Raw genomic sequence first — 13022 nt, 5'->3', positions numbered from 1 at the left:
ATTTATATATATATATTTTTTTAAATTTTATATATATATATAAATAAAACTATCTGAAAATGAGCCTTTCATTTTGTTTCCCCACAATAAATTCAGACTCAGCAGAAACACCAGGCTGGTGAGAAGTGGTTTGGTGCTTATCAATAAGTAGCCCATAATACTACATTAGAGTCTGAAACGTCTACATCTAACAGAAGTCAATCCTGACTTCTGGGGTGTATTGATTAACAGCAGCTTCAGCTTTTTTGTGTCACTGTCGTCGAGACGGGGAAATATGAGGCTCGATCTAAGTTTAACCAGAGGTGAAAGTGCTTAATGATTAACTGATGTTAAATACCAGGTTAAATGTCTGAAAGACTCAGGATGGAGTCTAATCAATGAAAATGTGTCTCAGCTAAGGAAATTGTGTTGGCAGAGCAAATATGCTTTCAAAACTAATCTTGCATTCAGAAATATTTTGAGCTGTTTCATGGTAACAATTAACATCTGTAATATAATACATTAAAGGAGCAGTTTGGACCAAAAATTTCTGGATTTATTACTTGAATCTAATTAACAGACTCAGCTTGTCCCACTAAGTCATTTATATAAACATGGTCTTGTTATTAGTAGTGTTATTAGTTTATTAACACAGATATAAGCAAGAAACCTGTGACACAGAGAATGATGATGATGATGATGATGATGATGATGATGATGATGATGATGATGATGATGATGCGAACACTGCCCTCTAGAGACTAAGTATGGGCATAACAGAACAAAAAAGTCTATAGTCGCCCAGATTTTTTTTCTCTGTAGTTTACCTTTCTTTTTCTTCTTCTAGGGCTGTTAGTATTTAGGATGGCCCTCATTTTATGCCCTCTAAGCCAAACACATCTTTACGTTTCTGAAAAAGGAATATTTACTGAGTTGCTGTTCTTTATTATCAGGATGCCTAAAATACATCAATAAAAAACCTTAAGCTGATGTAGACAGATTCAGGCGGAGGTCCAATGAAAATAATTAAAAGGATAGATATCAAATTTCTCCAATTTTTGCTTCTCTTTACTGACTACCTGTTGAGTCAAAAACTGAATTCAAAAATTCTTCTGACATAAGGTTCTGAAAAACAAAGCTTCACTAAAAAAGATTGTTCTGTATGTTTTCACTGTCAGAGTACAAAGTCTACTGGTGGCTCTTTAGACCAAAAACAATGTAGTTTTTGACCTGGAGACCTAATGTCAACTTTGAAAAACTTTCTATTTTGTCAATAGGGCCTTCATTCTGATTTACATGTAGCTGTGCTGAAAAACACTTAGGGTCTTCATAGACCACTTTCCCACCAAATGTACTATTTTTTCTATTTTCTGGTTTTCTAATATTATCAATTGGGGGGGGCAAAAATCTATGTATATAAAATAATTTATTTATATATTATGAGAATGTCCTCTTGTTAGAATTACTGTAATGCAACATAACAGAGACAAAGTCAATGGGGCATTTTTGAGAAATGTTAAGGTAAAAAGCAAAAATGCAGCTTATTCATTGCTCAATCACAACACAACACACATGCATTGCAGAGACAAACAGAATCAATCTGAAATTCTGTCAGTATCTGCTTTATAAATGAATTTGATTGTTGATCGGTGTGTGTCTTCACACAAAAACGCACTGAGCTGCTCTGATGTTTTTTTTCACCCTGCTGGTTCCTTCAGCAGCTCTCATCTTCCTAGATTCCTCATCCATGAGAGCAGGCGAGGGAATTGGACACAAAGGAGAGAAAGCAGTCAGTGTTGTCCATCATGGGGCCTCTAATGATGTTGCTTTACAGCCACTGACTGAGCAGAAAATGACCGCAGGGACAGGCCACAACACTCTGAACTGATCACAGCAACCTTGCTGTTCTTCCCTCCAAATTATGTAAACAAATAACAACATAAGAGGAGGGTGGTTTTAGTTTTATTTTAATATGTTTTCTCTGATTTTAGACATGATGAATTCTGTTCTTCGGTGAAATGAAGACCGAAGACGAAAGATCCACCTGGTGTCATGTCAGATCAGTGCAGACTAACCTAAAGGATCTGAATCATGGTTAGCTGGCAGCTGATGGCGAAATGGCGAGCCGAGGTCAGACCTGCTCCAGAAACAGAGCTGGGTGTGGTGCTCACCGCAGGACTCGTCCGCTCCTGGAAAACAGAACAGCTTCAGGTTTACTTTTATCTCCATTTCCACCTCCATTTGTTCTCATTAGAAGAATGAAAAACAGCCCACATGAATGGCTGTATTCGTATAGATAACTATACTTATTTGTCTCTGAAGCCGCCTGTTCTAATTCTCTCTGTGATGGAAAGGGAGGCAGGGAGGAGGATGGAGACCTGGGGAGACGAAGTGGACCTCCTGCTGCTTACAGTGTCTCCGACTGACTTATATTAACATAAAGCACAAAGTCTTATGCATCAGTCTTCTGTGTGGTCTCCAGTTAAAAGCCATTTTAACAAATGCTGTGTGTATTCGTAGCCTGTTAAAATGTTTATTCTTATTGAGTACTTATTTTCTACTTTGTGACCTTTATCTCTAACAATTTCAATTAAAAATTTAAATTGTGTTTCAACATTTTGAATGACTTTAATGTGTGGAAAGAAAAATAATATAGCCTGCAGGCAGCAAATGAATGCACAGGCAAAAGTAATAAAAAAAATATCACCCAAAATTGTCAAAACTGTTTTTCTCCCAGTAGTTATACATTTAGAGTGATTGCCATATAAGTGAACTGATTCTACAAAAATTATGTGAAACGCAGAAAAGCAACATTACATAGAATCAAAAGATGTAAATGACTGTTTAGGATAAATTAACCTTAACCAAGAAAAAGCTTTGTACTTTCTTTTTTCCATCTTTATTTTTTGAAAAGACATTAATTTAGTATAAAAATAAATTATGAAAGATACCTTAAATAGTCAAGCTTATTTGATTATACGGACATAACATTATATGCACACTCAGTTTACTGAAATTGATTTTCAATTTAAAATAATTTAAAACATGACATGTTTATCTGGACAAAATTAACAAACCACAACAATTATCACACCTCCAACGTGTTAAAAAAAACACTAAGTATTTTACTGACAAAAAACAATCTTTCATCTATTAGATTGCTTGAAACTAATAGGCATGTGAAATACCAGTTGTCATGCACCTAAACAACTTATTTTTTGTCCTTTATATGTGATAAATATTATAGGCATGCCAAGAAATCTACGAAGTATTAATTTAAAAGGATAAAATTAAAGATTACAGAATGTCCTTGTCAAAACCCTCATGTTTGAAGATTATAAAACAAAAATCATTTCACAAGAAAAATTTGTTGAATCTTTGAGTAATATTTAAGTATTTTAACCAAAATGTCAGTTTCACTTAAATTTGCTCATTGTGTTACGGACACATGCTGTTTGAACATGTAATGATTCTCACCTTCGTTTTGTTTGTTGAATTTTCTGAGTCCTAGAATCCCTCCTATTGAAAACCTGGACTCAGAGGGACAGTCTGTTCCCATGGAAACAGATGATGCTGGCAATACAGAGGTGCAAACATTACTGAGAGGAAGACTGGGCATATAGAAGTGTGATAGAGAGACACTCACCATCTTCACAAGGCTTTGCCTGAACTTTCCTCCTGATGATCCTACAAACACCAAAACAATCAACACTTATTTTCCAGGTCTTCGCTGTCAAGCAGAAACACTGAAACACACCAGGACTCCCTTACCTGTTAATTGAGCTGATGCTGGGAACGTTGCTTGGGTCACACACTTGCTCCAGCACCAGCCTGTCTCGGATCTCCCAGGCAAACATCGTGGGACTGTTGTGTTTCAGCTGCAGGATCTTCTGCACCACTGTGGGGGTCGCCACCTTGGGCTTGGAGCCACCTATCAGCCCCGGTCTGATGCTTCCTGTCTCATTGTACCTGGCATGATTAAGAGTCGTGTGTGGCGAGGAAAGGTTGACACTTACACACACAAGGATAAACAGGCAACCCGTTGGCTGCCAACTTTTACTTTGTGTAGTTTCAGTTTGCATGGTTGGGATGAAATTAGCATGCCACAACATTTGGTTCTGGATATCAAAGTTTTTTTGTTGTGTTAAGTTTAATTAAACGACTACTCTTTTTTTTCTATGCCAAATTAAAAATCGTGGAAAGCAATTATGACGAAAAACTACAATCCTTGTATTAAGCTTCTAATAATTGTTATTTTGCATGTGCATTACATGCAGCGAGTTTCAAGATTTTTGATTTTGGACCAACGCCCTGATTAAAATAAACAGACAAACAAACACGATGACTCAATAAAAACATAAAAAGAATCCATGAGCTTTTAATATTTTATGATGTCATCACTTCCTGATTCCATATTGGGACACATATGAATTACCATATGACTGAACCCATTTTAAACTGCGGCTACCTGGTCAATATTTTGCTGACGCAGCCATGACTGACGCGCAGACGGCGCGAGATCTCACAGGGGCGCACCCCGTGCTGCGCGAGCTCCACGATCCGGTGTCTGACCTCGTGCGGTAACGGCCGCCCGTTGATGAAGACCCCGCCGAGCTGGTTTACCCCGCCGAGCCCTGAGTGTCGGAGCAGAACGAGAAGACCCAGTTCCAGGACTTCAGACAGCCTCTGTGGATAGGATGCAAGGTTCCGATACTTACTGTGAGCAACTGTGAACGGAACCAGTCCAAAACTTACTTCCATCACAGACACGTCAAAGAACCACGACCTTGGATACTTGAGCAAGAAAATTACATCCTAGGTCCAGCTCCGTACCCAAAGTTTGGCGACGGACCTTCAAACAAACGGAGAAATTGAAAATAAAGTATAAACTTAAAACTTTAAATGCAGACTACCTCTCTATACTTTCAGCACCTGATCAGTGAACAGCGGTGAAAGCCTCTGAGCGCACAGGCGGGGCTGAGGCGCTTAATGGTTTCGTCGAGCGCATTTACGCAAAGAAGGTGCAGACAGGATTGTATGAGTTGTAATAAACGTTGAACGTTTCTCTTTAGCCCTAAGCGAACACTCGTTTTAAAAAAAAAAAAAGTATTCGAAAATTAAGTTCTAAATGTTGAACTTGATATTGTCGATGTCGTTCAATTTTTTCCTTTTTAAAAAGGATCAAGATTTAACCCAGCATTGAGCTCTTTCAGCAATGCTGAGAGAATGAATTGCAATGTAGTCTATTATTATGCATCAGTTTGAACAAAAAGGGGGATTTTAAAGAATTAAAGAATATTAAGCGTTAAGAACTTAACTTTATTCCTTATCTCTTTAGTTTCAAAGAATCCGATTTTTTTATCGTTTAACTTGGAATTCTTCATTAGTTCTTCAGGCTTTCTAAAAATTTTATTTCTTTTGACTTTGACTGCTTATTGATCGATTTCCCACCCAGTCTTTGTACCTGGCTAGTATAGATTCATTGACTGAAAAAAAATAAAATAAAAATATTTTGACCTACGTAAAAACAGCAGAAATGTGACAGAAAATAACACGATATCCACATTATCCAAACATAGTCGTGGAAGTGTCAAACTCTGGGGATGCTTCTTATCAGCAAGGGCTGTTAGTGACTTCAAAAGAGAAGAGACTGGGACTGACATTCACTGTCAGGAGAATTAAATAATCCAGATTGATACATATTGGTGTGTTAAAATGGACTAGTCAAAGTCCACACATAAATCCATTTGAGAATGTGCGGCATTAGTCATTAAAATGTGGATGTCATTTTCCTTCACTTTAGAGTTACTTGTCACTTTGTTTTGTTTTATCATCAAAATTACGAATAAAATACATTGAAGTTTGTGCTGTAATATCACAAGAAAGGAAAAGGACAAAGAAAAGAAAATCCAAAAGTGTTATGAATATTTTTTATATTTAAAATAGAACACAATAACCAATTTTATAAAGCCTTCAGGACTGTAAAATATAATTTCCTCAACAAATAATAATAAAAAAATACAATAGACATTAGAAGTATACAATAAGTTGTTTTAGAATAGGGGTCGACAATCTTTATGATTCAAAAAGCCATTTTCCATCAGTCCACCCACGTAAATCTCATATAAAGTTGGAAAATTAACATGTGTTAATAAAAGGCAAATCGGATTTGATAAGTATGTTATAGGTAATTTTTAAAGACCTTTATTTTATTTTTGTTGTCAGGTTTCAAATTAAAGAAAAAAAAAAAATACTACTTTTGCAAAAAAAGTAGGTACAAACATTTCTTCCATAGGATGTTGATATTTGTGGAAAACGATGCATATTTGACTATCTTTTGTGAAGATTCAATGCAATTATTGCATCAAAAAAACTGAAAAACTGCTGAAAACAGAATTTTATTTTTATTTTATTGTGTCTATTTTTAAAAACAGACAGTCAGAGTTATTAGGAAGCACTACGGAAGGTTCAAAGAGCCGCAGGTTGCAGACCTTTCTGGCTTAGATAAACTGTAATGTAATTTCTCCATTAATTCATTTCCCCGGAAAAGAAAAGTGACGTAACTCCGGGTTTATTTTTGGCTGTCCAACTATTTCCGGAAACGCCGGTTAAGTAATTCAAATCATAACCACATGTACACAAACCTGCTTAGGGGGAACTACATTTGCCTCTGCTTTGTGGAAGGAATGCGTTTTGAGTTAACAGAGGTAATCGCTACCGAGATGCAGTCAAATAAATTAGTGTGCTACATAAAAGCGTCTTTGTTTTGACATCGTATTAGCCGTGTTTGTAATGTAGCTTTCTTGCTAGGTGCTAGTGTACTACTGCCTTGCCTTAGCGTTTTTCTGATATGTTAGAAACATTTACAGAACATCCTTTAAAGTATTTAAAAAAAAAAAAACAAGTTTTAAAACAACTTTATCCAATTTAATTTCGGTTGGGGTAAGAATTGAGTAATAGTAGTAGTGTAACATGCGTTATTGTGCCGCGCTACTTAGCTGCAATACACGACTTCACCACTGAGTGGCGCTGCGTAGCCTGCCTAAGATTATACTATGAACAATCTCAATAAAAACGAAGTATCGGATGGTAAAGGAAATGACAAAGACCACCTTTTCTTCATTGAGGACTCCATCACTTCAGAGAGTGGAGAAGAGACGTGTTCTGGTTACATGAAACATGAGAAAAGCGCCAAGCTGTTTTCACAGCTCAGCAGAGACAGCTCTCCTCCGCTGCTCCTTGCTTTCTCCATCACCTCTGGAAAGACTCAGCAGGACACCAGCAGTGTCTCCAGTGCTGGTTCACAGGAGCAGCTGGAAGAGGACAGCGATCAGCCTATTGAGGAGTGGATGATCCTGGATGGAGAGGAGCAGGCGGAGGACCCAAGCATCCAGCTCAACCTCGGCTGCTGGGAGAGCTCTGAGGAGGATGTTGAAGATGAAGGTTAGAGGTCATCTTGGCCAACATTATTTATCTATTTTTATCACAGTAGATGAAGTGCAAAAATATTTTTTGTCTGATATTAATTAAAAAACACAAAAAGCAAATCAAATTTAGCTAAATGGATTGCATAGTGCCCCTTATGAATATGCTTTAATATAAATTAATGATTTCTGAGATCTAGATCCGTTTCTTCACACCTGAATCAAATGGCTGAATTCCCTCATCAGTTACTTAACTCATAATAAGCTATTTATTTACTTCAGGTGTGATCTAAGCCATTTCACTGTAGTCCAGGGTGTGTGTTAGGGTTGTTGTCATGCTGAAAAGGAAACTGCTGCAGCCTCTGTCAGGTTTTCTTATAGGATTGCAGATTTGTGGAGGGCACAAATTATTTCCCTTTCAGCCGATACTCTCACCTGAGCTGTGGATCTCTGCAGCTCTTCCAGAGTAACTATGGGCTCTTTTTCTGCTTCTCTCATTAATGCTCACTTTATCAAAGTAGCTTGTAACAGCAGTTTTACAAAATCAATGTATTAAAGGTGTTAAAGACTTGAGTTTTGTAATTAATTCTTTACATTCATTAAAAACTTAGGTATCTTTATATACTTGGTATTTTCTGCCATCTACTGTTTATGTGAAGGCAATATTATAGAGTTACACAAAATGTTGGGCCCCAAAAAGGACAGCAATATTTGGATGTTTAATCCAGTAAAGATTTACTAGACTACTGATGCTGATACAGCGCTAACTGGGGTGCACGATATGTCGCAAATGTATCATTATCGCACATACCTTGCATGTTGCCAAGAACTACCTGAACTCCAATTTGATACAAGTAATATCAAATTATTTAAGAGTTCAGGTTCTCTATGCCAGAGCTATATTTGGTGACTTAATGCAGCATAAAACGTTTTGGAACTTAAAGAAACTTAAGAAACAACAGCTGAGTAACTTCAATAAAAAAAATCAGAAGCAGGACAAAATCAACTATTTTTTTTTGTTAACATGGATTGATTTTTTTTTATCCCCACCAGTAGCCAGACAGACTGCGTAGAGTCTATCAAACCAAAACACACTTAAACACTTGTTGCCGGTCGTGTCCCTATTGCAGAATTCATCAGCATTATTGCATATTTTCCTCGTATTGTGCAGCCTTAGTGGCCACTCCACTACCAGGTAACGGTAACATTTTGTGGTCATTCTCTCCATCAAGGTATGACAGACAAGGAAGTGAAATCAGGAGGGGATACCTGGGCTGTCTCAGACAAAGACAAGGTCATCTTTATTTTCTAGATTTCAAACACTAAGCTTGTTGATTCAAAGAATGTTCAGTGAAAATATGTTGTAAGAGCTCAGAAATAGTTATTTGCTGTAAACAATTTGGATCTTTCAATATCCAGTATGGAGGCACTCAGTCTCTGGGCAGTCGCTATTTCATGGCTGGTCGTTCATCCCTCTGTAACATCTGCAGCAGGATGGGACACGTTGCCAGAAGTTGCTACTTTCACAAGGTACAGCTAAAGTCGCCCGTGTTTGTTTCCTAATGTGGGAAATAATAAGACTTAGTTGACAACATCTTGTCATCAATCAAAAACAACCAAAAAAATCTTGTTCTCCTCAGCAGAAAAGTCCCACTTGTGTCCTTTGTGGCGTCCAGGGCCACGTCCAAAGAGACTGTCCGAGCCGGCCCTGTTCCACTTGTGGGCTGCCTTCGCATGGCCTCAACCCCTGCAGAGTGCCTCCAGTGTGGAAGCAGCACTGCCAGCGCTGCGGCGTGACCGGCCACTTGTTTGATGTGAGTTTGTCTGTCAACTACCATTAGAAATTCCTTGCATTGTTTTCATTAAAGTGTGTTTAGTGTTGAAGAAATTCTTGAAAGTTAATTCTGTAATCTTGTGAATATGTGTGTATTTTAGTCCAATTTTTCTAAAGTGTTGCTCTGTTTCTGCATCTCCTCTTCTGTGAAACTACGGTGTTTATCTGGATGTTGGTCAGAGGGAAATTCTTATTCTTTGTTTGTTGTGTTTTTTTTTTTCAGGCCTGCCCAGATTTATGGCGACAATACCACCTGACTGTAAGAGGAAGTTTTATTTTATTCCTAATTAATCTGAAATTAGATGCAGCATTGCACAACTACGATATCAAGACATGGCCGTCCACCTAGATATACAGACTGGACAAGGAAATAATTAGTCATAGAGATAGACAGGAATCCGGTGGTAACTCTGGAGGAGCTGCAGAGGTCCAAAGCTCAGGGAGTAGAATTTGCCTGCAGAACTATTATTAGCTGTGCACTCCACAAATATGGCCTTAGTGGAAGAGAAGCAAGAAGAACGCCACCAGAAGTTCAGCTTACAGTTTGCTATTAGCCATGTTAGAGACACAGCAAACATGTGGAGAACTGTTTCCTGGTCAGATATGATCAAAATACAACTTCCATGCAAATCCTTGTGCGAACACACCAACCCCACGGTTAATCATGATAGTGGAACAATCTTGCAACAGGGAGAGAAAAAAAGGTCTGGATTTACTGAGAGATGATTACAGCTGTTTAAAGGATAGATTCTGATTGGTTTATTTGTCATATGCAGGCCAACACAAGTCAACAATAAAACAAAATTCTTTGAATGACAACAATCGTTCAACTTGCCATCAAATCAAGAAGTACTCGCATGCAATAGAAGTAAAGTAAAAAAAATCATACAAGGAAGCTTGTTAGAGACTGCAAACGGCTCAAGACTAGGGCTAAGGTTCATTATCCAACAGGAAAATGACCCTAAACATACAGCCAGAGCTGCAGTGGAATGGTTTACAGAACACATATCCATGTGCAAGAGTGGCCTTCTTAAAATTCATAACTAAATCCAAAATCAGTGTTTACAGTCACTTTCCATTCAGTTTTGCAAGCAAGACTGGGTAAAAGTTTCTGTCTCCATGTGTCTCCAAAGCTAGACATATCCTTAAAGACTTGCAGCTGCAGCTCTGCTACAGGTGGCTCTACAAGGTATTGACTCAAAAAGAACGCCTCACTTTTCACTTTTTTAAAACAAACTTGAAAATCATAGAACATTTTTCCTTCACTCCACAGTTATTTACTACTTTGCGTTGATTTAGCACAAAAACTCACAATGAAGTTTGTGTTTATAGTGTGATAAACTATGGAAAAGTACATGTGGTCTCAATACTTTACATGTCAATAACAGAGGTGAGGATAAAGGCAGAAGAAAAACTGAGGAAAATATGTTTTTTAATGTACTCTGTAGCAGTTAAAGTATGGATTTGTCAATGCTTTTTAATCTAATGCCTAGCAAATCATAAAAGATCAATTTCATTTTTTCTAGGTCAAGTTAGGGGTTCCTTTCAGACCCAGAAACGCCTGCAGTCTCAAACATAAGAGCCACCATGCTCATTGCTACAACTGCTCAAAAAGGGGACACTTTGGTCATGTAAGTAGATGACTTTCACCATCTCAGGATGCCCTATTCTTAATTTTCTCCTTTTTCTCTCACTCATTTGGATGATTGTCTTTGTTGACATCAGGAGTGCACAAAGAGGAGGATGATTAGTGGCACTTTTCCCTCACTGCCTTATGTTTGTTATTATGACACTCTGGATGACATTCTCCAGCAGAATGCCCCGATGCTCACACCAGCCAAAGGTGATTAAAAGCTGCTTTTAAATAATTATTGTAAAAGATATATCTACATCTAGAACAATGTGTTTCAGCTGTACTAATTATACAAAAGGTTTTTAAAATGGTGAAATTTGACATGTAATAAGTGCTATTTGTGCTTTCAGAACTTGGGAGTGCTGGACCCCTAACTTCACAGCAGGAATGTTGCAAAGATACGCCATTGGTGCAGGGAAGAAGCAGGACAAAGCTGGAGCCTGGCGCTCATCCTGGAAGGAGGAAGACCTGGCCTGAAAGGCGCAAAGAGAGGCGTGAAGTGAAGCGACTGAGGAGGGAGGCCCAGGCTAAGTGGGAAGGAGGATTTCTGGGGAGGCATTTTTGCACCATTGATGACGCAGTTTGCCCCGCTGACCCCTATAAATCCATCCTACGCAGTCATAGAGAGTCCAAAACCTCTCAGGAGAACAAAAAGAGAGAGGAGAAAACTGGAAAGAAGAGCAGGAAGAGCAGAGAGACAGAGAAGTGGAGAAAAAGAGGGGGGATAAAACGCGGGGATTTGCATCCACACGGTGACATTGACATTGGAAGTGAAATCCTTCTGTCTCCAAAGCAGAGAGTACGTCACCGAAGGAGATGAAAGGTGATATGAAATTTTGCCCTGTTAGTGGCATTAAATGTTCTTTCCAATTTATTTATAATTTGTATTTAATAATGCGTAAAAAACATTGATGAAAAATTAATTGAATCAAGTGTGAAAGTGGCTTAAGTCTTTTTCCACTTTTGTGAAAGTTTAAACTTATGTTTTAAAATTTTTAAAGAACAATTAATGTTATAAATATTAAAGCCTTGCAAATGGATTCAATTCATATGAAGAGTCTTTTTATATTTATTATACATTACATTTTTTTCTGATTTGCTATGGTTATTTTCTTCCTTTTCATTTCTACTATGCAACAAGAGTGAACCTTTGAACTGAAATAGTTTACGTTTGTTTAAACTGAGGTTGCATAATTTTAAGTTGTCATTTGCACAAGTAGAGTTAAAATCTGTTTTTAAAACATTGACAATTTTAAAATATCTATCATCTACTATAGAAACCAGCCTTTAATCGGGCTGCATTGAGGATTTAAGGTGGAGTTTTTCTACTTTAATTGCTATTAGAATATGATTACAAAATTTTAGTTAGTGTTTTTACTACTGGCACATGGATATGTATTCTCAAAATACACTTAATTTTTGTTTTTCTACAAGGTACACTTTTCAATATGGTGTAGATCTTTGCATTTATATTATTCAACAAAATAATATATCTAAAGTGTGGATTGTTTTAAAGAAAAAACAAAACAAAACTTAATCTACTATTAGTTTCACTGCCAAACTCCTGGCTATGATCACATAAGCTGGGCAAAATTTGTTTGTAAACATTTAATATCATTTTTAATGAAAAATATTTTTGCTGATTGTGTTATGTGTCGCAATATGGATACAGTAAACTACTTTTGGGTGATTCCAATAATGTTTTTTTTTCTATTTAATATTAAATTTAAATGCTGAGTAGTAAAAGATGAGTTTGAAAAATGTCTCTTTGTTGCTTGTAACATTTAAACCGTAAACACCGTATTTGTGAGTGTAAGCAAATGTTGAGGCTGCAAGAAAGTGTAATATTTAGGTCAATAAACAAAAGTGGTTAGCTTTATTAATATGAAGCTTGCATTTGTTTATGCCGAAGGAATAAAAGCCGTGTGGAGCCAGTGGGTTTTTTCAAAGCCTTGTCTCATAGTAGTTGTGCTGTGAAGCTGCTGAATTATTAATGAGCAGAGCAGCTGCCTGAGGTTTTTCAGACAAAAGTAGTCGGCTTCGATAAAAACAGCCCAATTCAAAATAACACATGAAGGATTCTACATGCGGAAAATGCAGAATCATGTATATTTAAGTAATTAATCTCTTATTTATTCCCCTCCATTCAGTA

The 13022-nt window shown here is 37.2% G+C and overlaps 2 protein-coding genes across 4 annotated transcripts; one reads left to right on the top strand and one right to left on the bottom strand.

Moving 5' to 3' along the window:
* Window positions 1-2049: 2049 nt before the first annotated feature.
* On the bottom strand, window positions 2050-4818 carry LOC114139648 (paired box protein Pax-1-like). Its single transcript, XM_028009689.1, has 5 exons — window positions 4448-4818; window positions 3751-3948; window positions 3626-3666; window positions 3457-3552; window positions 2050-2168 (listed from the first exon to the last, which is right to left on the bottom strand). The coding sequence occupies exons 1-5, from the start codon at window positions 4738-4740 to the stop codon at window positions 2050-2052; spliced, it is 747 nt and encodes a 248-aa protein (XP_027865490.1). The 5' UTR covers window positions 4741-4818.
* A 1736-nt stretch (window positions 4819-6554) lies between these two features.
* On the top strand, window positions 6555-12819 carry LOC114139275 (zinc finger CCHC domain-containing protein 7-like). Of its 3 annotated transcripts, none has more exons than XM_028009098.1 (9): window positions 6556-6686; window positions 7107-7422; window positions 8636-8697; window positions 8823-8933; window positions 9044-9217; window positions 9461-9496; window positions 10764-10868; window positions 10963-11080; window positions 11221-12819. In XM_028009098.1, exons 1-9 carry the CDS (start codon window positions 6612-6614, stop codon window positions 11688-11690), a joined length of 1467 nt encoding a protein of 488 aa, XP_027864899.1. In that variant the 5' UTR covers window positions 6556-6611; the 3' UTR covers window positions 11691-12819. The 3 variants fall into 3 exon arrangements, with proteins under 3 accessions (XP_027864900.1, XP_027864899.1, XP_027864901.1); XM_028009100.1 differs by having other exon boundaries at window positions 6558-6686; window positions 9047-9217; XM_028009099.1 differs by having other exon boundaries at window positions 6555-7422.
* Window positions 12820-13022: the final 203 nt, after the last annotated feature.

This window comes from Xiphophorus couchianus, chromosome 23 (assembly GCF_001444195.1).
Source record: "Xiphophorus couchianus chromosome 23, X_couchianus-1.0, whole genome shotgun sequence".
Classification (NCBI taxonomy): Eukaryota; Metazoa; Chordata; class Actinopteri; order Cyprinodontiformes; family Poeciliidae; genus Xiphophorus; species Xiphophorus couchianus.
This window is presented reverse-complemented; position numbering and strand designations above follow the sequence as displayed.

Bases quoted from the DNA above. Each gene is read 5' to 3' on its own strand.
- LOC114139648 (XM_028009689.1), bottom strand. From the start codon at position 4,740: ATGGAAGTAAGTTTTGGACTGGTTCCGTTCACAGTTGCTCACAGTAAG. The intron at 3,949-4,447 runs GTAGCCGCAGTT...TAATCATGCCAG, and splicing joins GTCAGCAAAATATTGACCAG to GTACAATGAGACAGGAAGCA. The intron at 3,667-3,750 runs GTAAGGGAGTCC...TGGTGTTTGTAG, and splicing joins AGCATCAGCTCAATTAACAG to GATCATCAGGAGGAAAGTTC.
- LOC114139275 (XM_028009098.1), top strand. From the start codon at position 6,612: ATGTACACAAACCTGCTTAGGGGGAACTACATTTGCCTCTGCTTTGTG. The intron at 6,687-7,106 runs GTAATCGCTACC...TTCTTCATTGAG, and splicing joins TGCGTTTTGAGTTAACAGAG to GACTCCATCACTTCAGAGAG. The intron at 7,423-8,635 runs GTTAGAGGTCAT...CTCTCCATCAAG, and splicing joins GGAGGATGTTGAAGATGAAG to GTATGACAGACAAGGAAGTG.